Here is a 26493-nt window from a genome sequence, read left to right on the forward strand (position 1 = left end):
TCAAAACCTGCATTGTTCATTGCTATATTGTATGATGGAATAGACCCCTCACACTAATTTAGACATAAATTTTGTGCGGACCATTTTATGATGAACCTAGGGTTTTGTTTAAACTTACAAAAAATTCTGCCTTCAGCGATAGATTGATATATAGTCTTGTTTTAAATTGAAATCAAGCATGAAACTTGCATGAGAAATATGAAATCCATTTTGCTTTAGAGCATCCCAGACCTTTGTCCAATCCTTTACATCTCTACATCATTTACACTTTTGCATTTACAAGTAAATGTTTGGGTACTTATTATTGTATACTTATTTCAAAAATTATGCTTGATTGTATTGAACTATATTCAATGGTTCTCTGCCATTTAATGTAGAACTTGAATAATAAAAAGTCATACTGGGCAACCGGCCACAGTTCTGCATGAGAGCTATTACTCATTCAGTATAAGATAACTTGTATACAAACCCCATTTGCAAGTGGATGGTCAAAGCTGATTTCCACAACACTTGTTTGAGCTCACACATTTGACAGAAGTATAACACCCAAAGCATTAAGTCAAGATTTTATCCAGTCGTGGAAGCATTTTGTCCTATTTGGTTAGACTGGTTTGTGTTCATTTTTCCCCAATGGTTTTGACCACAGAATGAAGCTTGCTTTGCTACGCCGAGTTTATGCTAATATGTGAGGAAAAACTCTTTGTTTTTATGGAAGAGCCTAAAGGCACACTATTGATTTTCAATAACAGTTAACTCTGTTGATAGTTCTTACTAAGATTGCCATTAATTAACGGTAAGGTTGGTGATTGCAATAAACTAGAGATAGGCGGATAAGTAATGTGACTGATGTTAAAAAAAAGTTACATTACAACATGCTATTGTAACCAAACTACACAAGCATTAACTAAGTGCAACGTCACGTAGGTCTAAATAAAATTGTTTAAAGAAAAACAGCATGAAATTGCAAAGTTAAAAATCAATCTTCTATTTGTTAGCTCACATTTTTTATCCTATAGCAGAACCGCTAACATGCATTGATTTTGTTTGTAGTTTAATCAGTGGTATGATTGAAGTTCAATTGTAGGCCGATATGACAACAAAGTAGACTGCATATCTTCTGAGTTGATAAGATTAAACTTATTTTAATGTTTTTTTGCTATTCATACATCTTGTGTATTCAATTCATTATTTTCGCTAATGGAAGTCCCAGCTGTTGACAGCCGCAATAACCAGAGTGTGTGATCATGTTGGCCACCTAATGACTCAAATATATCTTTTTTTCCCATGTTATTGGAGCTGTATTTACAGCATAACTTTTCAGCAGCTTTTCACATACTTTCCCAATATGTTCATGTTCAATATTCATGTTAGATAAATAGTTTTTAATTTTCCAAATTAAATTAATGGTGTGATTGGTGTAAGTGTAAGTATTGGTGTCAACATGCGGCAAGTTGGTTGTTAATATTTGCTTCATTAACAAATATGAAATTTACTTTCTTTTGGTATAATGGGTTCTGCTTTGTTATAGGTTACTTTCAACATGTCGGTTTACTGGAGGACAGTTAACAAGTTGGATAGATATGTACCCCTGAAACTAAAGCCTTTTTGGAATGCTGAAGCCGGTCCCAAAACAATTTTCTTTTGGGCACCGGCAGTGAAGTGGTGTCTGGTAGTAGCTGGCATCGGAGACCTTCAGCGTCCCGCCCACAAATTAAGCACAACTCAATCAACAGCACTGGCCGCTACAGGTGGGCAAAGCGTTCTGCAGCTTACAAAGGCAGCTGTTCCGCTGACCTATTTAACACGCAATAGCTAACAGTTCATACTTATTGAGCTCACAATATTTCGCTTCCATGTTTCCTACGTTGTATGAAATGTGCACTTCTCTTCATTACCTTACCAAATTTCTTTACAACGCGGTGTGTATGTTGCAGGTGTGATTTGGTCACGATATTCCATGGTAATAAAGCCGAAGAACTATAGCTTGTTTGCAGTGAACATCTTCGTCGCCATCACCGGAATCATTCAATTAGCAAGAATATACAACTATAGAAAATCTCTGACAGTAGCAGAATCTTCAAAGTAGTTTACTATATTGACATCTTATGTTCTTGAATGAGAGATTATGGATGCATTGTCTTATTTTTATATGAATGCAGTTTGAGCTTTCGTATTATAAGGTGTTTGTGCAGGTTTATTAGCGAGCTTTTAATTTCATATCATACTTTATTTTGGAAGATAACTGACACATCATCTCCATTTCACCTACATCATGTTAAAAACTGACTAGCACTCATATCTGTACACCGAGTGTAATAATACTATTTGCTTAGTTAATATATTGACTTGCTAACAGTAAAACACAAATGTTGTAATTTCCTGTAAAACTTCTGTGTCCAATCAGCACATTTTTTTGCACTTTTAATGCAAAAATATGTTGCACTAAATTTATGATTTAATCTAAAAATATGATATGGTTGAGCACCCACAATTTGAAGATTAACTATCGGTATAGCCGCGTAAAATCAGATTACTCCTATCACAGACTTGCACGATGACTTAACAGAAATGGTGAGCAATATATCAGCAGTTGGACGGAATAGAAGGCACCAATAAAATCACTCGATAACATTTTCCTGTAATTCATCATCATCTTCATCCTCACTGATACCATCAGAAAGATTATCTTCCAAATAGCCATCATCGTAATCAGCGCTATTGTCATCCCTGTAAAATATCTTTGCTTATACTAGCCAATAGCTTGTTGCATTGTTTCCAATAAACTGATTTGTTAGTAATGTATGATGCAACTTCAAGTAAAGCGCTGATGAGGTACGCTATGTGTGTAAAACGGCGATGCTACTCACTGGAATACAAGAGTCGTGTCCTCCGCACTCATCTTCAATTCTGGCTCATCAAGGTAAGAAGCCTTGTAGTTACGACTCTTCAGTTTAAGCAAAGCATCTACAAACTTACTACCCATCACTTGCAAGTCAGTCAAGTTGATTTGGCTGCCCTAAAATACAGGCATAACAATAAAAATTTGTGCCCGGTGAAAAGTGCATAAAAGCTAATTTTTTCGATTATTGGAATGTATAAATGAGAAGTTTATGTTGTTAAATTTTCATGATGTAATTTCATTTTAAATGAAATAAACTCATCACAGTCGTAGTTGAAATACTTGAGGAATCATCTTCCCTTGGGACAAGTAGATCGCTATGTACTGATGCGGAACTGGCACAGCATTTCACAAGGGCGTGTAACAACTTACGCTATATTGGCCCTGGTCACAGCCGCAAAATGTACTTTCCATTGTGTATGAACGAAGCACACCAATCTGCCGCCAGACAACGACTCGTCCGGTTGCTTCTTTGGCCTTCTCCACAGAAAAGCTACAGCTCGACATTGAGAATGCTTGAGCATTGTGAGCTAGAATTTTAGGTAACATCTACAAAATGCAAAATTTTTTGTTGAAGTTAAAAGTTGAGTTAAGGAAGCACTATGCAACTAATAATATCGCGCAGATCTGTAAAAGAAATATGTTCCGAAACAATAGATAAGAGTGGGCTCACAGGAAATGTGTGAAACAATAAAAACAAGCCTATATAATGAGCAGAATCACAGTGAATATGAGTTATACCATCTGGGCAAAAGATTTAGCTGATGAGCTTAGCCTCTTTCGAATTTTGGGCTTGAAGGGATTCATCAAAATACAAATGTCAATAGCCTAAGCTTCTGAAACTAATAGCGATTCGTGCTGTGGTTAAGTAATAAGTACTTCCTCAAAAGTCGTGTAATCCTGAAACCGAAAATTAAATGATATGATTACAAGAGATGACAAATGCACATTTCAACATATTTAAATAGATGATAATTGCTCAGGCAGTGATCCCGTTAGTACCACTCGCAGAATGTTAATTCAGAATATTTTAGACAGTTTACTGCCACAATTATAATGAAACTCGGTATTAAATACCACTCTTCTTGTTCCACAGTTAAAATGTGCTTAAATAGTGAGCGGTATGAGTGCGGTGCAGTATGCTAAACCGACATGTATGGCAAGTGACATGTATGGCATATGACATGTATGATATATGACATGTATGGCATATGACATGTATGGGAAGTGACATGTATGGCAAGTGACATGTATGGCATATGTCTGAATAAGGAGATACCTTATAACTCATGTCCTCTGTTTTATCGGCCAACACTGATGGGTTGTCTACATCATCAGTCATCCATGATTGGCTGGCACTGCATCCATACAGAAAAACATTTTTCTTTCTGGAGTGCCCTAAAAAATGTAAAGCTAACATACAATTCTTATAAAACATGACCCTATAAATAATAATTCCCGAAAAACTACAATTACCTACAGACTACAATCCCCGAGTGGAGTAGACTCCCAAAAGACTACAATCGCTCATAGAAAGCAATCTTACCATGATAGTCACAGTAGACAAGAGGCGTTCTCTGCATTTGTTTCATAAACAGCAGCATTCCCTTGGTATGGTAGATGGTTGGGTGTAGCTTGGGGCATGAGACCAGCCAACGTCTATTCAAATCCTCAGCGACTAGCGAACACCGATGGCTGAAGAAAACGTAGTATTACTTTTACAATATCTTATCTGAACAAAAATACAATACACTTTTAACATGAACATTAGTAGGACCTTACAATGGATTAAATAAGTTAATAATAATATTACCTGAACAATGGAAGCATGCACTTTTTTAGTAATCTTATATTTCACTTGAAATCTGAAGCTTACAAGTATGCTATCGGTATTATGTTTTACTGGGCATATATACATAGTACTCGCTGAACGGTTGTTAACCGTACAGTAAGTTCAGATTGGATTAAGGTTCATCTATGAGATTACAACAAACATCTAATATGTTCAAGAATAACGATGACAACTAGAGTTTGTGACAGTCCAAACTCATAATATGACAAGACTGACTGTAAAAGGCGGTGACATACTTGCCATTGATGACACCATCAGGGTTGAGCATGGGCACTATCTTGAATATGTAGGTCTGGCGCAGCGCAATAGCCTCCTCAGAGTTGCTAAGAAGATGCTCTATGGTGCCTTTCATAATCCAACTCGCATTCGATTCTCCCGGATGAACACGGCCCGTCAGAAATATATACGGTTTATTTCCTGTAAGTTTCACCACATGAGCACACAACTACTACAACATATTACTGAAATCTTCAATTCATCTCGCTACACAGAAGATGCATTGCGCTCAATAACAGTTAGTCAGGTGTTATAGCAGTAACTGACTTCGCTTTCTTGAACTAGGAACAAGTTAACACTGCAGAGCCTGGATTCAGAAGCTCGATGCGAGCTCACGTCAGCTTCTATTCAAAATTACGGTTTGAATGTTACTAAAGTATCGGAAGACAACAAAAGGTTATTATATAAACTTACTAAACTGCTCGATAGCCTCTTTACTTTTAGAGGAAGGATAATCTGTGATAGTCAAAACATTAACGTCGTTGCCACCAAGTGACTGGCATAGTACTTGATTTTTGAAATAGATAGGGCTGCCATCAACATTCCTCTGCCACTGCAAGAGCTGACACTAAAACATAAGAGGATATGATATTTTAATATAAATTTAATAAAATATCTCTATTTATAAACCCCTCTTTTTCATTGTGTGTATGCGTTATTAAAGACAATATATCTCACTGAACGTGTTCATAGATTGTTGTCATGAAAGCAGCGTAACAATTTACTTTGAAAATTTACATGCATGTTGGAGGCTATCTGATAGAAAATGAAAGATACCATAAAACCTCTAATTGAACACCGCCTCTTATTGAACGCCGCCTTTTATTGAATGCCACTTCTAATTAAACGCCATCTTTAATTGAACGCTGCTATGAGACAAGGGTTGAAAAATAGAGTGCCATGGCATTCAATCAGAGGTTTTACAGTACCTTGGGCACCACGGGCTTGCTGCTAGTTTATAATACTGCTACAGATTTTTTACAATAGCGGCTCTGATTGGTTAAAAAGGGTCTATTTATATCTCAAATACTGTACTAGGATCTTATTAAATGATGCATCAGAGAAGTCTTTGTACAGGAGTCATTGTACACTAAATTACTTTTGAAAGTTAATCCGGTGACTGACCTGCACTAGCCAATAAAGATGCAAGTGGAAAGAGAGACACTAATCAGAAACCATGCGCTACTTGTGTACCGCTGTACTTTATTATACGGATGAACACAAGAAAGATGTTGCAACAATGGCACAAATTGATATATTTAACTTAACTGGCTGATCTAGAATAACACATTTCAATAAACAATTCTAAAAGCTAAAGGAAATTAGTTTTAATGCTAAATGTAAGTTTTTAAGCTGTAGAACGAAGTAAACAAAATGCAGTGTATTTTGTTTACTTTGTTCTAATGCTCCAACTTAATACAGTTTTAACGCGTGAAGAAAATCCTAGAACGGATTAGCTTGATATGTTCAGGTTTGACCATTGCTGTAAAACTGCGAGAAAGAGATGAATGGATGCAGTGAGTATAAGCTTGTCTGAGTACCTGAAGTGTAGAGTAGGTGTAGGGATAATGATAGGCGATGTAACAAACATCATAGCTGTGTCGAAACGTAACGGTAAATGTGGTCGTGTAATATAGCTTCCCTTTAGCTCCACCTGTTACCTGCAAGTTGATTCACCTGGTCTATGACAGTGAGTGAGCTTAATATCATTCAATAGTCAATGTTTTTGTATTACGTATATATGAGAAAATTTTTCAAGTTCATGAGAGAGCAACTCCCAGTGTATTAGTAACTAATAAAACTATCCTAACCTATAAAGCCTTTATGATTATTGTTATAATCCAAATTAATCTTTTTATTTATGTAATTCTTTCTTCTTTTAGAGAAAAGAAAGAATCTTTGTTCTTGTTTGAATTTCTTCTTTTCTACTACCTTAGGGAAAGTCAAAAGGCTATTTGCACTTGTCACCATTATAGCTTTAATTCCTGTTAGTTTCCTATCTTGCCAGGTGTAAAACTTAAACTATATTTTGCATCCTATAATTGACTAATATGACAAACCTGCAAACTTCTGCTGAGATTGTTTCGAAAGTAACAGACATCTGTACCGACCCGACTCCAAGAAGGCTCTCCATTCACTGCTGATTGCACTGAGTACATCACTGGCTGCATGCCTGGAGACAGAAAGCTGTTATAGTTTAAAACAATAGTGTTATTTCACTATATGTTAAGGAAAGCTTGTAAGAGATGATGGCTAAACACTGTTAACATCAGTTTCTGTTCACTAAGGTTTCTGCTAACTCCGGTATCTGTTAACTCCAGTACCTGTTAATTTCAGTCCCTGTCAACTCCAGTACATGTTAACTCTAGTACCTGTTAACTCTAGCACTTGCTAACTTCAGTCGCTGTTAACTCTAGTACCTGTTAGTTCCAGTCCCTGTTAACTCTAGTACCTGCTAACTCCTACTAACTCTAGCTTCTGATAGCTCCAGTTCCTGTTAACTTCAGTTCTCATTGACCTGATTCACCGTTAACTCTAGTCTGTGCTAACGTCCCTGCCTCTACTAACCTCTGGCTTTACAAATTTAACCTCTGCCAGCTTTGCTAGATCTGATCTCAGATCTGATTCTTAGTTTGAACAATACTAGATGGATAGTGAAGATTAGTATTTTCAAAGAATGTCACTCGAGTGTTACTAACGAATACCATAATCAACAATATTCTCAGCCAATCAAATACTGAACTTACCAGAGTTGAACTGACTGTTTACTTTTTCGTTGTTGATGATATTAAACTGATAGGGCTTGTCAGCGACCATGTTGGAAACTTCAAAGTAAAACCACTGATGATGGTGATTTGTGTTTACATCGGGACACAGGATGAGGTCATACTGCATCGCTTTCACCTAACAACCACAGAAATACTTCTGCCATACATTTTATATTTGGCATATTTAGTTGCTTCTAGCATACTTGTGACTTGTTTATCCATCTTGGTTTTCTTTCTTCAACAGGAAATAAAACGATACCCTCTCACCATTGTCTGACTGTACAGTCAAATCCTTACTTTACTGTCATTTATTTATTTAAGGCAAAACGAATGAAAGCTGGTCGTTTTATAAAATTACGAGAGTGGAAATGTTTTCATACAGTGATATCGTAGCAAGACACCCCCATGTAGCGCTGCAATGCCATCATTAAAACAGCTGTGTCACTTTTATTCTGTCGTGATTCAGTAATGCTCTTTAAAAGCAAAATACCTATGTGATGCACCATCTTTGTATCGTGGAAACAGCCTTAGCGACCAATGATGTCAAACTTGCGCATGCCCATAGGTCATGCTTTTCTGTTTCTTCATATGCAAACACATACCTTGACATAAGGCGTCACACAACCATCACTCCGCTATAGCGCCCTATAGAAACATGTTCTGCTTGCTGGCCCAGAGTAGCACTTCAGCACTAACGCATCCAGGTGTAGCTACACTATCACTGTATAGAGACTTAGTAAAAGACTTGTGAAAGTTCTTACATTTAAAAACTAGACTCACTCTCCGTAAAACTAGCAGCTTACTAACCTGTATAGCCTTCCTCAGGTTTCCACATTCAAAGTGGGAGTTAAAATGTAGATGATCATAAGGTTCTGCTGGTTTGCCTAACCTGCAACCCAGAAATCTTGGTGTCACTGGAAGAATCGAGGTGGTCAGAAAAACAGCATTATTAAAATCAGAGAGCTTGCTTTACACGCGTGTTAACACGTGTTAACTCTCTGTTAACATGTGTTAACTCTCTGTTAACACGTATGACTGCTTCATTATGTTTTTGAACACTGAACAAAGCAAAGTGATATAAGCGCTTGCCTCTCTACATCTCTATTAGCAGAAGACCATTTCTCACTCGTCAGTTCTTCTGACAACTTAAAGGACTCTTCAAAATCATAGACTGTTTTGTTGAGCAAGCTATCTGAGTTCACCATCCTGTCTAGATCTTCAAATATCTTCGCTCTGGTGTGACGGATATTAAAATTCGGTATGCAACTACGTGTATACACGTACATGTATATGCAATGCCAACCAATTATTTGTTTGATTGGACTTATAATAACAGAATGACGCGTTCTAGGTGAGAGGATCACTCAATGGCTTAATAACAATTTAATAACTTAAAAAGGCTATTTACAATCTTGATGATCACGTTATTGTCGAATGTTTACTCTATGGCTGCATAAACATTGCATAACTGGAATGATAAGGCTCTGATTTAAACACATAAACAGTCACTAATGGTTAATGTCATCACTGGATCGCCTCCACAATCGTCAACAAACTTGATGTTCATTTTGTGGAGCGCCGCCATAACTATTCGTGGAAAATGATGACATCCTGAAAATCACTTTACAGCTTAAATAAATTTTTATAATCTAGGCAATCACTCTATAGTTTTGGTGATAGCCTTATGAGTTAGACGACAGTCACTCTGTATTTCAAGTGATCACTATATCTATGTATATAAAGCTCGGTGTTTGTCTGTCATTAGTCTGTCCAGTTATAGCAATAACGTTTAAGAAACAAAAAATCCACTTCACACTGAATTTGAACTCGGAACCTCCAGGTTTGCAAACTGGCGCACTAACCCAGTACACTACCCTGTCCTTGCCATACTATGAAATAATGGGGCACATACTTATGAATCGCTACCAAAAATACTAGCACCCCATAAGTTCATGATTGCATTAGAGATCATTACTCGTAACGTAACACCACGCAAGCGGGCTTCAGAGAAAGGACACGGGTCTTATTATAGTAAGTTACTAGCTTTACTCAAATTTAGTTTGTCACTATTTTATTACCCGTGCAACGCCGGGCAATCAGCTAGTACATGTACATAAATAAGATGACCTTTTAGCTTAATGTCAGAAACAATCAGGGAACAGAGACATCAGAAAAATAATATGATGACATCAAAAACATAAAACAAGAACTATATACCTTTGAATACCAAACTTCCTGTCATAGAGTTTTTCCCTCCTGTGTAAGAGTTTAGAACCGTGTAAGTCTGGATACGCTATCTTGTTGAACTTGCCAACGCTGTTAGTCTTTCTAGCAACAGCATAAAAATCCTCAGGGCTGACCCATTCGTCAGCAGAGAACTGGGCATCCACCTCTGATTCATTCACAACCTCTATCTGCAGCAATAAACAAATTTACAAGTAGTTGTAATGGACTCTCAGGCCTCCATTATCAATATACATGTACCGTTGACTAAGTCGTGTAATTATTAGCTACATTATTGCCAAAATAGATATTTGACATGAGTCTTTGTTAGCAGCAATTAGTTGAGCTTATTTAAATGTAGATAAATGGATTTGTAATGTAGTACATTGAATTATTACATAATCCAATGGATTATTACATTGGATTATTTAAAATGTAATAACGTCATTATTACACTTTAAGCAAAGGTAATAACAATGCAATGGTGCTTATTAAAACAGAAGTAAAAATAATACCCAATATATCATGGTATTTGAAGCCTCGAAATATGTAACAAACTATTGACGAAACCAGTAGTAACTTGGTCTGAAAGCTGAAGGGTTCAAGGCAGCTTTCAATTCAACGCGATTTTGTTGTCATAGCTGAAGTTATCAAAAACACTTTAACAAAATAAATTGCTTCTATTACAAAAAAAGAACAGAGATATGAGTCGGCTGAAACATGGCCTCACCTGCAGTGCTGAAACAAGACCTCACCTGCAGTGTATGAAGATCAGGTAGGGATTCAACTTTCTTTGTTGATTTTTCTCTTCTTTTTAATTTGATTTTGCGCTCAGGAAATGAGTTCTTGCCTTTAGACCGGGATGAAGGGGTCCCGACAGGGATATCCAGAGAAAACACTGGTTGCCCAGTCTTCATGTTAACTGCTGAAGCACCAGCATCCAATAATTCTCGAGCTCTGCACCCACCATTCAGCACTGTCCCATTCTACAAGCAAAGTTGAGCAATAAATGCAGATAACACAGTACACTAATGTACTACATGTATGTGTATTAATATGCGTACTAATGTGTGTACTAATGTGTGTCATGACCAAATTAATTTGGTGACTTTAGTTAGCAATTACGAGGCCAATTATTTTGTGAATGTATTCCAAGGAGTTAGGGCATGTCTTGATCAATACCCAATATTATTTGCTATAAGGAGTAACTCTTTGGAAACAGATTTTTCAAAATCAGCATATATCCTTAAACCATCAATGATGGGAGTGAGAGACAGAAAATAGGAGAAAAAAAGAGAGAAGTGAAAAGAGGAAAGAAATCAAAAAGGAACAAATGAAAAGGGAGAGCAAAGGTAGTGGAAAAGGAGAGGGAAGGGGGAGGAAAGGAAGAGGAAAAGAAGAGGGAAGGGAGAGGAAAGGGAGAGAGAAGGGAGAGAAAAGGGAGAGGGGAGAGGAAAGGAAGAGGGAGGGAAGGTAAAGGGAAGGGAGAGGGAAGAGAGAGGGAAGAGAGAGGGAAGGGAGAGGGAAGGGAGAGGGAAGGAGAGAAATGGGAGAAAAAGGGAAAGAAAAGGGAGAGAAAAGGGAGAGAAATGGGAAAGACGTCCAACGTTAAATACCCTAACTCAGATAGACAGAAAGCTAGTCATAACAACATAATACGATAGAACTGAGTCAGCTCATGTAGTAGTAGCTCAATTGTAAGTGAAATACTCTGAACAGCATAACACATGACTATTATCAAGATAACACAGCCACATATCATCCATTTCTCTTGTGTTAAAAATATTTCTCTTACCTGCGGCTTTCCTTTTAGACTAGTAGCAGGGGCAGTATCGCTAACCGGCCATGAGGTGATATCAGGACGAGAAGTGGCATCAGGCCATGAAGTTCTGCCAGAACCTTCCGGATAATGTTGACAACCAAAATTTGAGTCGCACACTCCCCTCCTTGATGTCTGTTCATCACTTTCTATCTCATTTTTGTGTTCCATATCAGGTAGGAACTCTTCACCAACCTGCAGCAAAAGTAAACTCACGTGTGCCAAAAGGTCTTGCTCTGAATTAACGACATCTACTTTAAGTGCTCGAACTTTTATTGCACGAGTTTTTTCAGAACAATTCAGAACTTTTTTTACTGAACTAACACATTTAGCATTCTCACCGCCTTTCCATGGTTCGAATGGGTTCAGAGTTGCTTCCACGCCGAATCATAGAAACGGTAAAATCCTAAAGCATTTGACGCCATTTCGCTTGGTTAAATTTGTGCAAAGGTATTCGCTGTGAGAGTACATGGATATCATAGAAACACTCACTGCTGATGGATCCAAATCGATAATTCTCGGCTAAGCTCTCTCTAGTGGGGGTAAAAAAATCCAGCACACTTCAGCTCAGAATTACACGGGTCTCTATTACGAAAACGTTTTACTGCTACTCGTTATCATGCACATTTGTTGGCAGCAGGGAACTTCAAACCCATTCAAAGCGTGACAATGCAGTAAATGAACAGTTCCCTGATGATATAAAAAACTATATTAAATAGTTGTTCGTTTTGAAAAAATTCACTTGAAAGCAACAAAACAGAACTATGCTGATGTCAAAGTACATGTATATACCTCTATATCCAACACCTCAGGGAAGAACTGCTGATACATTCTCAAATCTTCTAGAGACCTCTTATGCACAGCGTCATCCGTCCGATCTCCACCTGACAGCTTCAGCCAATACAAACAGGACATGTCATACCATGCTGAATGTAGGCATATAGAGAATGAGTGAATTAGAAAATGATGTACAACATTTACATTGGATTTGGAGCTCCATGTGGCTCAACACACTGCAACCTGATAATGGCTCTATTTATTATCACCATCAAAAAAACTTGACTAAAAAAACTTCCCCCAAAAGAAAAGCAAGATGTGTTTACACTGCTTGATAGCGTGATAAGGTCTTCAACAGGGTTTTCTAAACTACCTGATGCAGATTGTCAAAATTATGGAAATAAATGGTTAACAGCTTTTTAATAATTAAAACTGAATTATATTTATATGAGATCCAAAGTAATCACACTGGTTATATTTCTCACCCCAGAGCCAGGTTTATCACTTTCAGCCTCATCATTGCTGCTTCTGTCATCATCATTGTCAAGACTCGAATCTTCATACTCTCTGCCCTCCATGTTCACCGTAATACCATTCAGCAGCGCTGCATCTGGTTATAGAAACGAGAAATGCCATCAACTCTGTGTAACTTAAATCTTTTGGTAATAAATGGTTGATTTTATGATTTTTGTACGGTATAATGTAGAAAACATGTTTGTTTGAAATATATATCATACAATTTTAATTTCGTTCCATTGCTGGCATCGTAAGGTGAAAATGTCGTATAGAGGGGTATAGAAACCCCTATATATATGTATATACTGAATATATATAGTAATATATATACATATTACTTTATTGGCAATAATTTCATTTCAAATGGAAACATATACATAAATTTATTCATGTGATGAAATTTATACATATATTTCTGTGTAAAATTAAGATTAAATTTCAATGTTTGTCTTTTAGCGTGGCCAGTTATAGTGATAAGTTTTAGGATTTAAAAATCCGCTGTACACTGGATTTGAACTCACAACCTTCAGTTTTGCAGACAGGCATTCACACGATACACTGACCTGTCTAACTGGCTATACTAGAAATAAATTGGGCACATGTTTATTAGACATGCTAAACTTTCATTAGCTGCAGCATTCATGCTTAAAGCACATCAATTATATCAGTACTGTTTCAGCTTATTCAGGTTTTTCAGTATCTTGGCTTTCAAATGAGCCATTGTTTGATATGGTGAGACATACATTGGTTGGTGTTTATAGGATTTACCCAGAGCTCTACCACAGAAATGTTCAATGGTATAGGCTCGCAAATGATGACATCACAAATTTTATATTCGGTGTTGTGTGCTCCTACCGCTCATTTTTATCGCTTACCGCTTATATTTATCATCTACGATAATGACGCTAGTGGCAGATGAAGGTGGGTCAACTCCAGGAAACCAATGAAGATGACAAAGGAATCAGTGTCATTAGCTCTCCATGTACAAATTATTTCTATGATAAATAACACAGATTCCAAGCACCATACTATATTTTCCTGATGATATTATGCACTAGCCCTCTCCTTTTATTGTGATGTTGAAGGGCACGACTGAGGCTAATTAATTTCAAGCATTGCATGATCTCGCGAGAATACAATTTACATATAGTCCTAGGGCCACGCCACGGCAGGTCACAATTTAATCGATGTGATTTCATTACCTTTGTCAGCGACAGTATATGTATTGAAGCATAATCATATTTAGAAAGCAATGTGGAAAGCGATACGAATTCTCCAGAGAATAATTCTACTACAACTAAGGGTGAAGAAAGCAAACTCTAACAATCACCAAAAATCTATTAGCCCAGAACATGTGTTTGTATTGGTCGGGCGTTAGCACAATCCCCGAGCATTGTTGATTATCTAGAATCCTAGTTTACTATTAGCGATCTCTGGGTTTAAAAACACCAACTGTCACAGAAAAGCGCAGCTTCAATTGCAGCAAAAGGGATTAATTATGACATCACTTGTGAGAACCACAACCAAGTGTTTTTTTATTGCAGGACATACTTTTGACACCCTGTTTTTCATAGTTCTATTATTCTTTGCATATCAAATACAGGCTCATTCGAAAGCCAAGACACTGAAGAACTGAAATGTATGATAAAAGTACTAATATAATTGATGTGCTTTAACACTGTAGCTAGCGTTATTCGTGAAGCTATCCCAGAAGAAACGAACTGTCGATACGGGATGAAAAATGGTTAAACTAACATGGCAAACAAGACTATTGCAATCAGTATAGAGTTGTAGTAGGCACTGCAGCCGGAACAGTATGAATTACACAGAAATATACACAGTACCCAGAAATAAACAAAACATCTTCATTTAAAAGTTGGGATGGTAAATGTTGTATATGTTGACTTGAAATAAATTTTCTGTGCAAAAACTTTTTTATTCCATGTGCAACGCCAGGAATTCACCTAGTAATATTTATAAATTGAAACAAATTAAAATCAGAAGCAGTACAAAAGGTTCAACTATACTTTAATTCAAACAGCGTCGTGTTCAATTATTTGAACTGCATCAAGCAGTCTAGCGTATCAAGAAGAGACCACCATTTAAGACAGGGAGACGGGAAGGAAACTAAAAAGGGCAGTCAGACATTTTTCAGCCACTTCACCAACCTTTGCTCAGACTCTGTGGAACATGGAAGTCGCTCTCAGGCAGCTTAAAAAGAAGTGCTGCTTTAGTAGCATTAGCCGGCAGCTTCTGGCGAGGAAAGCATTTGCGTAGGATTATACTAGAGATGAATACAAAGCTATCCAACTCTCGGACATCCATTATATCTTCGCAGGTTGTATAGAGGAGTGCTACACCGTCACCGTCTATTACGGCTTGTCTTCCGACCTCTGTAACAATGAGTTGGTATGCCTTAAAAGGCTAGTAAAGAGAAAACAACCCTTCAAACTGAGTTGAAATAACTGTTCTTTAGTGTACTAGGGGGAACAGAACGCCATCAAACTTATGGGGTTACTAAAAAGTTGGTCAGCTTGTTCAGAGATGTTGTGGTTGGAGCGTTAACTAACTATAGACATTCCTAATATTAATTTAAATTACTTTTAGTGTTTAGGGCAGCGACCTATAATAAGTAGGTGGGTGACTAAAGTTACGCAACGATTATTGGTGGTGTTAGAAAGGCAACTCCTTATGTGCTGCATCCCCCAAAGTCTGTAGATCACACTCAACAAACCTCCACGCTTTCTCACAGGAGAATCAGACTATTACAAAAAATCTGTCAGTTTGTTTTATCCGCAGTCTATGCTACCATAATTTAGGTAAAACAGTTATTCCGAATTCTTTGACAGACTCAATTCCCCACTATTAAAAATGTTACCAAAAGCAAACTAAATTACAATGATTTCTATAAAGTTTATCATACCGCTATATGTAAAGGAGTTACACATGGTCTCCCACGATGTTACACATAGCCATAGCGGTGGTGAGCATATGGCCAGAGCAATTGCATGCAGAATCAGTTCTTCCTTTCGAATTACGTGCATGAGTAAATGAATATAAAACAACACAATGAAATAAATATATATGGAGCATAAAGGCTACAAAAGGATGCTGTGAAAGACATTGCATAGCTGCAAGAAGATATTAGCTAAGTTGTATTACTTGTGTTTGTGACGTGTTTGAGTATGTGCAGCAAAGCCTTCCGCAGAGCAACTTGTCTATTCTTCGTGTCTATCTTGTGCCACTCTCTGTACATCTGCAGGACCATAGGCACTCCTCCGCACTCGACTGCTTTCCTTGAGTTGCTCTCTACAAGAGAATTCAGTGAATGCTGAACATCGCAAACTTGCAATGAGTAAAACTGTGAAAAAAATTAAGAACACGAGTCAGTTGAGATATATTTTAATTTGGAGTTCAAACTTATACTAGGAAAAGTTTGGTCCAAATCACTAGAGATCTCTCAAGCTTTTTGTAAGGATGTTCCCTGAAGGACTCAACAGCTAAATGCAATCAAATCAAATGCTTTCAAAACGTTATGAACCTTGGAAGAGCGCTGGAGTATGGTGTTGATATGAACCATCAACAGTGAGAGATGGAAGCTAAATTGCAAAGTTGTAAACTGCAAGCTGTGAGATCACATCATACAGTTTACAACTTTGTAATTTATTCCTCTATGTTAAAACGATTCCTAGTACGAAGAATAGTATTTTTCACACTGATAAGAAAGGTAAGTCAGCGTAATCTGCAGCCTTTTCCCTTCTCTACGTTTCTCTACATCAAAATGGGTTAAATGGGTTAAAAGGGTAATGCTTGCATTTGAAAAGTTCGTAATTGACACTAATTTCTCTAGTCAGCTAGTACGGTAGTACCAACAAGTATTACTAATTTAATCTAATTAGTATTACTAATTAGCCTACAAGTTAATGTTGAAGAAATTTTCTGTGATAGAATGTTAGCCGAAACAAGTACACTAAAGTATTTGTTATCTTGCGAAGAATTTGCTAAAGGTAAGGTCTCTGGCACACCCAGGCCAACAAAAACTGAGCAGAGATATTCTGCACCAAGTAAGATGTCTTTTTCATCAGCCACTAATGAAATACTGGCAAAGATTCAATTAATTTTTTTCAATTTGTTTGTTTTTCTGGTAAATTTTTTTGGGCATAAATTTTCTCACTTATCAGTAAACTTTAGGAAACTCTGGCAAGGAAACTTCCTTGAGAGTTCAAAGTCACTCATCAGTAAAGCCCGATGATACATAGCAATGCGAGATGAATTGAGAAGCTCAAAGCATTGCAAAGCCTGTTAGACCTTTGAAAGGAGTTTGTACTTAGTGAAGAATGTTTCAGCAATCATCTCCTCCAGTCATTTAGATGAAATATAGTTTTTGCTGCTGATTATTTTTCAACCGATGCAATTTAGCTCTAAATGATAGTAATCCATTAGCAGAATACCGTAAGTTTTAATCAGAAGACCTTGGTGGGTCAAGGAGTGAAAATGGGTTAAATATAAGCAAGTAAAACGAGTATATGCATACGAAAAGAAAACTATGCCTGCATAATTCACTAACTTGACTTGAGAATGAGCACAAGCGTCTCTAGGGCAACCTTGGTCATGAGCATGTTCTTCTTGTTTACATTAGAAACGACCTTGAAAAGATGAGCGACAGCACCCTTCTCACCCAGCTCAGAGGCATTTGTTGCTGTCAACACAAGCAAAATTATTACTTAATTATTACAAAAGCTAAATTACAGTGTATAAAATTATAAAAGTTGAAGGTACACAAAAAGAAGTAAGTAAAAAAGTAATAATGAAGTTAATTTTAAAAAAGAAATATTTGGAGAAAATATGGAGTTGATGCATGGAAGTGAAATACAGCACGAGAATGTGATTGCTAATGTGATTGCTAATGTCTCCTTCAGCCATATACAATACTTCATGCTTCTGCCACTCAGGCTATGAAGATATTAACATGCTTTTTTCATAAATTCTCCAAATCACATATACCAAGGCTGCATGGAGATTGGCTACCATACAGCAGATACGGGTGATAAGATCAAAACACAGACTTACAAATAGAATTAGTGAAATCCATTGCATATAGATCTAACAGTTGAACAGCAGACCCATTTGAATATACACGAGGCAAGACTAATCAGCTCACTCTACATAATATAGGATTATAATTACAGGCAAGTCTCATAGACATAGAAACTGAGCATCACAAGAGTGTACATAGATATCATAGCGTAATGATCACGGAAATATAAAGAGAATAATAGTAAAGCAGACATATGACATAGCCTTAGAGACTAACCATTGTTAGCATAGGACTTGAGCACATTGAGCACAGGCTGGAGGCTCTTTGCAGCAGCTGAATGTGTGTGACTCCTTAGGAAGGAAAGTGTAACAGGAAGGGCTAAATTTCTACGCCCTTTAACTCCAAACTTCCTATCTGTAGAAATAAGTAACGGATGTAGAAGGCAATACAGTGACAGAATGTGAAACCAGTAAACCTAGCAAGGGAGAGGTAGTTTATTAGGGGTACCCATCAACCTCTGCCAATGATAGCATTCATGTATGTTAAAGATATATGTTGATATCTGCCAAGGATAGGCGCTGACCTCTGCTAAGGATACATAGTGATCTTGCTATAGATACACATTGACCTCTACTAAAGACATATTGGTATCTGCTAAGATACACTTTGACCTCTGATAAGAATACGCATCACCTCTACTAATGATGCTCATTAATGTGTGCTAAAAATATACCACATGTTGATATCTGCTAAGGATACACATTGACCTCTGCTAAGATAACACATTGACTTCTGCTAAAGATTTATATGGGTATCTGCTAAGGATACCCATTGACCTCTACTTAAGATACCCATTGACTTCTACTAAAGATACACGTTGATGTCTGCTAAAGAACCTCAGTCATGCCTGATAAAGATATAGGCCTATATTGAAATCTGGGAAGGGCACATATTGACCTCTGTTAATAATACATATTGGTACTTTAAAAGATACGCATTGATATTTACTAAGAATATATAATAAAGCAACAAAAATAGAATTATATATACTAAATCACATGATACAGAGAAGATAATCAAACATTGAAGCAAAATAAAAATTTCTACATATAAATATATATTTATATATAAGATATATATTGTATATATTATATAAAATAATTTAAAATAATAATAACTAATTGAAAAACAAAATAATAATAAACTAATTTATCATTTTATAATAAAACAATAAAGATTGAAAATAATAAAACATGGAAGCAAAATAAAAACAGCAGGCAATATATAATCATTGTATAAAATCTTAACTGTTTATCCAGTATTCATAATTACTATGGTTACGAAACTTTATTTTAATTTGATATGTTGTGTTTGTGAGGTAACAGATATAATCATGGCAGTGCTGGATAAAGACGAGAGACCACAATAAAAGAGAAACAATTTTTATTGACTATCACAACATTCAACACTGAACAGCTAAAAGTGCATGAGTCACATTCTAGAACACGGTGAGTTATAAAACAAATAAACAGTGCCTAAGATGTGACCTCGTTAAATTTTTACACTAATATTTTATGATAAAAAAAGTAAGTCCATCAATCACCATTAACATAAAAATAGTGTTGAAATGAACTTTGTCTAAAGTAATATTTACATTTCATAATCCAACTTTCTTAAGAATTTGACTGACTCTTACCACTGGGCCCTATGATTGCGGTTTCACTAAATTTAAACCAAATTTCTGTGTGACACTAATTTTATATCATATAATAAATATTACCAAAATCTTTGACTTACACCAAAAAACTGGAATAATAAAATGTTTTGGAAGCTAATTCTACATTTTTAAAATAGATTTGTCGAAAATTCTACACACCGCAAGCTTTACATGTACAGAATATGCACCTCTAATCAGCTAACATTGTGGTTTAAAATTGGGCAATGTCAGGTTGACATTTAGTAGAAAGGTGAACAAATGGAGAAGTTAAACAAAAAAAGAGTTAAATTAATCTTTCTGACAAACTTTTAAATAGATCTTCAGAAGTAACGAAAAATTTAACACATCAAAATCATCTTTTCTTGCTGATCTTTACCTCTGCTCAAGAACTACTAACTAAACATTGTATATCATTCATTTTCATTAAAAGCAAATATTGTCAATAAGCTCAACATAAGTTTCGGAAAAAATAATTGTTCCTCAGGATAGTCATATTTAAGGAGAGAAATACAAGACAAATGTTTGCTGTGTTGTCATGGTAAAGCAGAAATGACGCGAAATCTATCTAGTAAGTCATTGAGTATCTTATAATGGTATAACCTATCATTTTACAATCAGAAACATTAGCAAGAGAGCACAACTCCACCTTTAAGTGCCAACTTGGACAAGACATGGTGTACTTGTAGGACAAACTCGTCTGGGATGTCATTTTTGGATTCACGCACAAGTAGTTGGAAAAATGCCTTTGTAGTGTCTTCCTCTACGAGATTGGCGCACCGAGTGCCTGTGTCTAGAAGCGGAATGGAAATAAATAAAAACATGATAAAAGGTAAATGAATACATTGGTAATAATAGTAATAATAATAGTATTAGTAATAAAAGTAGTAACTTACTATGAGTCTAAAACAAACTATTCGATCAGGTAATAACCATCATATAAAGAGAGAATTAAACTGAACATGTGGTGGTGTTAAGCATCCTCTCAGACTTTTTACGCCGCAAGCAGACGTACCAATGAAAAGAGGCAGGCGAGCAATTACTGTGACCGCCATTAGTGTAGCTATATAACAATAATCCTTCTCTCTTGAATACTTACTAGTTCTCCCAATTAGCTCTGCAAATGCATCCACAATTAGCTTACTGACGGTGAAGTCTTTATTCGCCTGCAAACATCCAGACATTTCCTTATTATCTAGAATATAATGATATTCCCTTGGCTACTATAGAAGCCCGATGCTATTCCCCAGTATGTCTTGATTGCAGACAGATTACAGAGATTTGATAGAAATTTATATATGACCATCACTACACATGACTTAGAGTGTCTATTTTAACGTCTCTCATAAACAAAACTTTAGCAGTATACAGATGTCTACACGCTTCTGTAAACCTGTATATATGTATTTTCACGCTTTTGCAAACACGTGTACAGCTGGTTGTGTATTTCTGCAAACCTGCATACAGTCGTTTACATGTTCATTTAAGGCTATATATAGCACCTATGGCCATATACAAACATTTATCTGATTCAAAATACTTTCCATTTTTCGAGTCTAATTTTATACTTGAATTTTCAACAAAAAAATTTTGTAAATTTTTCTAGGGCATATCTTTTCTCATTTTATATGTAAACTTTGGAAAACTTTTGCAAGCAGACTTCCTGGAGAGTTTAAACACATACTCATCAGTAAAGTTCAATGACACGTAGCAATGTGAGATAGATAGAAAGTCTGTTGAAATGAGTTAGTACATGTACTTTTATGAAGAAGAATGTTTTAGCAATGGGTGTTTTTCATCCTCCAGTTAATCAGTTTTTATTATATAGTCTTTTTCTGCTGATTGTTTTCCAACCTACAGAATTTGGCCTCAAAGTTGCAAACAAGAGTACTACTATTATTGAACTGCGAACAACTGTATCCTCTTGCCAACAGCAAGTGTCACTAAAAGTTTGGATGCAAACAAGCACATGTTTTACTTGTCAAGTTTGAAAGCTACTCTCCAAGTTTTATCTATTAGTGACATATCGCAAAACTGTATTGCGCATTATGGACAAGTTCAACGAATCGCAAGCATTTCAGACAAATTTCACATGAATTTAATCTTCCTAGTTGTATACTCTGCCAGATACTGATTGCTTGCTGATGCTATATTTAAAACACAGATCGCAACTAAATTTAGATTCTTGGCATGCTGAACAAAGGGAGAGTTATGTAATTTAAAATGGAAAGAAATTTTATTGCGGAGCCAATTGTATTTTGTACATCTTCCTAAACAATAAAACTTTATGAAAATATTACTAGATAAGCTGCAAGACACATATATGCCTATGAAACATCATTGTAAAGGAACATGTTGAAGTGAATAGCACAGAACAGAGTTCCATGAAACGGGATGGAAGACAATTTTGCTCATCCCTAAACTTGACTAAAACATGCATCTGCTGACATCTTTTTACCAGAATAATCGTAAAATATAATACAATTTCACCGAAAATATTTTTGGTTATTATGCCAGCACTGATTACATAATAAGCGGTATTTTAATGGAAATAGCCTGAGTACTCACATGTACTCTCATGCCAGTTAGAAAACTAAGGCCAAGTTTGCTGGAAACAAATGATAAGAGAAAGATACAGGTGGCTGTAGTACCAGCCATCCACCTAATAGATAGCGTGACATGACCAAACCTCTAGAGAAGTGAGAAGTGCCTTTATAAAACTGCTATTTCTGCACAGGTGCTCTTTGCTCGATCTTTCTGCAAGAGAAAACACTTGTAATTTAGGGCGCACTCACAGAGTGCGTGGCTGTACAAGTTGGCATACGGGTTGGCGCTAGCAACGAATACTTGATAAGAACAATTAGTGCAATTGATACAGTTTCATTCCCTTTAGAATTACTCATTTGTGCTCTAACAACAATAAACAAGAAACACGAGCGTAAATTGTATAACGTAACAGACTCACCACCTTACGTATTTTATTATATTCAAGAATTGAATGGGGAGAAAGTGTGCAAACACGATCAATGTTATGACACGTTTCACGGCTAATACGTTGTGACAATGCCATTCAAAACTGAATGTAACGCACTCGTGTTCTTTTCAAGTCAATTTGGCCTTAAGACCAGATATGACAAGGCTATAGGTTTAAAAATCATCTGGGTTGTATAACTGGCCTTAGAACCTAGTGTGGTAAGTATGGGGGGGGGGGTCCAATTCTGACAAAAATGTCATTAGATCAAGATATTCAAAAGTTGACCAGCTTAATCGTGTTTTATGGTTAACAATCAATCAGATTGTTAAATCAGATTTGAAACAAATTACTTCATAAGAACTTAAAAAAACATCAGAAAAAACTAACCGAGGGCAGCAATGTGTTGGAAGATACGAGAGGCAGCATGTCGTGCTTGCTGTAGGTCATCACTGTTTAGCGTCTTTGCTGTTGAAGACAAGCTCATCTTTTCTAGTAGCTGCACATACGTGTCTAATTTAGGGCTGCTGCCCCCCTTCATGCTGGAACTGTGGCCAGTTGCTCTGTAATAAGCGTGAGTCATTCTTGTAAAAAAACTATTTAAAAAACAGCAAAGTACACTTATCAGTAGAGAACGCAGCTACTTGGCGACGCTATCAATCACGGAAAACACGATGACTCTGGAGAGAGTAAATGTGATAATTTAGATAATACTGAGTGATTTAAAAGCTTGAAGCCAACAAAATCCTAAATTATATACAAAGAATAGCGGTAAAACATGGCAGGAAATGCAGACTTGGAATGGTTGCAGAGACAATAGCTGCTGTAGCGAAGGATCAACTACTGCGGGTAACTAATTGTGTCTGAGAGCAGGATTGATAGAGAAAATGTGAAACTACCTAAGCATTCATATATGACGATCACAACAGACAACAGAAGAAATGTTAGCAATAGAAATAATTTGATAGCTGAACAAATAGGGGGGGGTGCAGAAAAGTCCCTAGCGAGTGTAAAGAGAGAGAGAAAGAAAAAAGGCTGCAGATACGAGTGCATTCTACCTGGACGATGGTCTAGTACCAGCACTAGAAGACGGTCTACATCTCATGCCTTTGCCGGACCTCAATCTCTCCCTACATGCATATTATACCTTCGAGTCTAGTCCAACACACTACCTTCCGGAAGAATCATAGATTTATGAGATTCTAATACTAAAAACACCACGGGGAGTTACAAAGACAGCCAATCATAAGTTGACATCTCAGAAGATGGACGAAGCTAGAAGCGGCATGCAATCAACAGCTTTCCAGTCATTATGTCCTATTCGGCTGATTGCGCTAAAACTAATTAATTTGATCAGCCAATACCAAAGTTTAAAATAGACTCCATTCAAAGATGACAGTGAACCCAATACATTGCAAGCAGCAATATATTATGATCAAAGTCATATGAGAACGCAGTCTTGGTGTCAATCAGAGTTTCACTAGTCTAATAATAGTTGAATTCATGCCAAAATATGCTTATCAGAACAGACTACATCAACGACAAATCCTAATCTGCTATGACACGATTGTCTCATATGACTGACTATAGTCACTATACCTTACCCTGAGCTCTGAGCACTTGAAACTGCAATGACCCTTCCACTTCTGCCACACAGTATTATCAACAGTAAACAATGACCGAATACTCACAAAGACTCTTAGTTAATTCTGCAAATCAGAGCGCTAATAGAATTCTTTTTGTTAGCCGGATGCCGTAAAATGCCAATCATTTTTATACCAGCTGCTTGGAAGGCTAAGGCAATGTACAGGACACAAATAGTTCTGACCACAGTAAGTATCAGATCCAGATACATACATACTGGTAGGTATTCCCACCAGATCTGTGTACATTTCACCTTTTGACAGAGTGCTCTACAGGACTACGTTAGAATATGAACATGAAAAAATGAAACAGCAACAATGAATTGTTTATGGCCTAAATTTTTTGTCAAATCTCAAGATATTACATTACAGTAAGTAGGCTGTATGAGTGAGTCAGAAACTCATGAGTCAGAACTGGCTGTACGGTGTACTTTTGATTAACAATTGACAGCCGTCATAAGTAACACTCACCCCTTAGCATCCGCCATGTTGTCTCACTCCACTCGTCTTAAGTATGGAAGACCAAAGCTGGAAGCTAGACTCAGCATCTTAAGACACGCTAGCGAAGAGATAAAAGATGGATGTTAATAAACTAAAGCAGCGGTGAACATATTTCGTAGCATGAAATACGCTGTCACACCTTTACTGCTGCCTCACTGAGAATCTACTTGAGAATAAATCAATAGCAGTTTACTAAGAGGCTTCAAAACGCTCTGAGCCTATTTATCATCGGCATCAGCTGCCACTATACAGTCAGCATCACCGAGGCTCTTGTCATCATGCCTTATCATATTTTGCTCAGTTGTTTCAACATTGTCAACTCAAGTCTGTATACATAGTCTAGCGAATCAGGCAAGAACAGTATATGTTCAACACCTGATGGTGACTGGGAAATACATGTTTCCCTAGGAAAAATATTAGAATCAAACATGTTTTTAAAGCTTTTCATCATATCATAATACTAAATTTAACACGAATATTATTAAGGACTGAGAAATTAATATTGACATTTATTATCAATTAAAAATTGCATTTATGTAAATAAACTAACTTTTCTATTATATCTAAAAAGAAGTTTATTTTATTACATCTAATCATATTGAGAGAAACTATATTTTTTTCAAGCTTATAAACCACATGCCTAGCAGGCGATATGAAGGCTGAGACTAGCAAGATTTTACAGGCAGTGGATTGAGCCGCTGACCACACTAGAAACACTGCTAGTGTATCCCAGGCTAGCGTATCCCAGGCTAGCGTATCCCAGGCTAGCGTATCCCAGGCTAGCGTATCCCAGGCTAGCGTATCCCAGGCTAGCGTATCCCAGGCTAGCGTATCCCAGGCTAGCGTATCCCAGGCTAGCGTATCCCAGGCTAGCGTATCCCAGGCTAGCGTATCCCAGGCTAGCGTATCCCAGGCTAGCGTATCCCAGGCTAGCGTATCCCAGGCTAGCGTATCCCAGGCTAGCGTATCCCAGGCTAGCGTATCCCAGGCTAGCGTATCCCAGGCTAGCGTATCCCAGGGCAAAGTAGCAATTTAAGACTGAATGCCCTTTCTGAAAACCCATAGCAAACCCCTGACCTGCCACTCAGCAGTCCGTGGTGCTAACTACAATATCACAATTGTGACTATTTTTTAAGTGCGCGTTCACAGATACTGTAGTTCAAACCTGCGAACTGGCATGACTAACTATACTTTTACTTTGCTCTTAAATTGTTGTTGAAAGGAATTGAACCACTGACTTGCCACTTGGCAGTCCAGAGCACTACCACTACACCACAGCTGCTCTGTGCTGCTCCACAATTAAGGGACTACATTAAATAAGAATTTTGAAAACAGAAATTTAAATGTGCACATAAATAGTTGAAGAATGCAATGCTTTGCATCAGCAGATATTCATATTAATAAGTGTGGAAAAAGACCTAATTTAACTGGCCCTTTTTTAAGTAGAAGTTTTTCAAAAAATGGAAATTAAAACTTTTTGTTATGCAGTTGAGGAC

At 36.8% G+C, this 26493-nt stretch overlaps 2 protein-coding genes across 2 annotated transcripts; one reads left to right on the top strand and one right to left on the bottom strand.

Moving 5' to 3' along the window:
• The first annotated feature begins 1508 nt into the window (after window positions 1-1508).
• Window positions 1509-2372, top strand: LOC137389563 (mitochondrial pyruvate carrier 2-like). Its single transcript, XM_068075611.1, has 2 exons — window positions 1509-1748; window positions 1935-2372. The coding sequence occupies exons 1-2, from the start codon at window positions 1541-1543 to the stop codon at window positions 2084-2086; spliced, it is 360 nt and encodes a 119-aa protein (XP_067931712.1). The 5' UTR covers window positions 1509-1540; the 3' UTR covers window positions 2087-2372.
• A 186-nt stretch (window positions 2373-2558) lies between these two features.
• On the bottom strand, window positions 2559-25022 carry LOC137389562 (cytosolic carboxypeptidase 1-like). The gene is made up of 26 exons (XM_068075609.1): window positions 24968-25022; window positions 23244-23416; window positions 22572-22639; window positions 20982-21048; window positions 20532-20675; window positions 18445-18582; window positions 17698-17829; window positions 16293-16439; window positions 15299-15523; window positions 13100-13224; window positions 12630-12728; window positions 11814-12032; window positions 10774-11004; window positions 10013-10209; window positions 8885-9028; window positions 8603-8684; window positions 7775-7931; window positions 7088-7200; window positions 6569-6688; window positions 5442-5595; window positions 4988-5168; window positions 4446-4594; window positions 4179-4297; window positions 3272-3448; window positions 2868-3016; window positions 2559-2727 (listed from the first exon to the last, which is right to left on the bottom strand). The coding sequence occupies exons 1-26, from the start codon at window positions 24982-24984 to the stop codon at window positions 2619-2621; spliced, it is 3636 nt and encodes a 1211-aa protein (XP_067931710.1). The 5' UTR covers window positions 24985-25022; the 3' UTR covers window positions 2559-2618.
• Between the last annotated feature and the right edge of the window lie 1471 nt (window positions 25023-26493).

The sequence above is a fragment of the Watersipora subatra genome, chromosome 3 (genome assembly GCF_963576615.1).
Source record: "Watersipora subatra chromosome 3, tzWatSuba1.1, whole genome shotgun sequence".
In the NCBI taxonomy this organism is placed as follows: domain Eukaryota; kingdom Metazoa; phylum Bryozoa; class Gymnolaemata; order Cheilostomatida; family Watersiporidae; genus Watersipora; species Watersipora subatra.

Excerpts from the sequence above, each read along its gene's own strand:
- LOC137389563 (XM_068075611.1), top strand. The coding sequence starts at position 1,541 with ATGTCGGTTTACTGGAGGACAGTTAACAAGTTGGATAGATATGTACCC. Across the intron at positions 1,749-1,934 it reads AACAGCACTGGCCGCTACAG|GTGTGATTTGGTCACGATAT; the intron begins GTGGGCAAAGCG and ends TGTATGTTGCAG.
- LOC137389562 (XM_068075609.1), bottom strand. Across the intron at positions 12,033-12,629 it reads CTGAGGTGTTGGATATAGAG|GTTGGTGAAGAGTTCCTACC; the intron begins GTATATACATGT and ends CTTTTGCTGCAG. Across the intron at positions 2,728-2,867 it reads GACACGACTCTTGTATTCCA|GGATGACAATAGCGCTGATT; the intron begins GTGAGTAGCATC and ends GATATTTTACAG.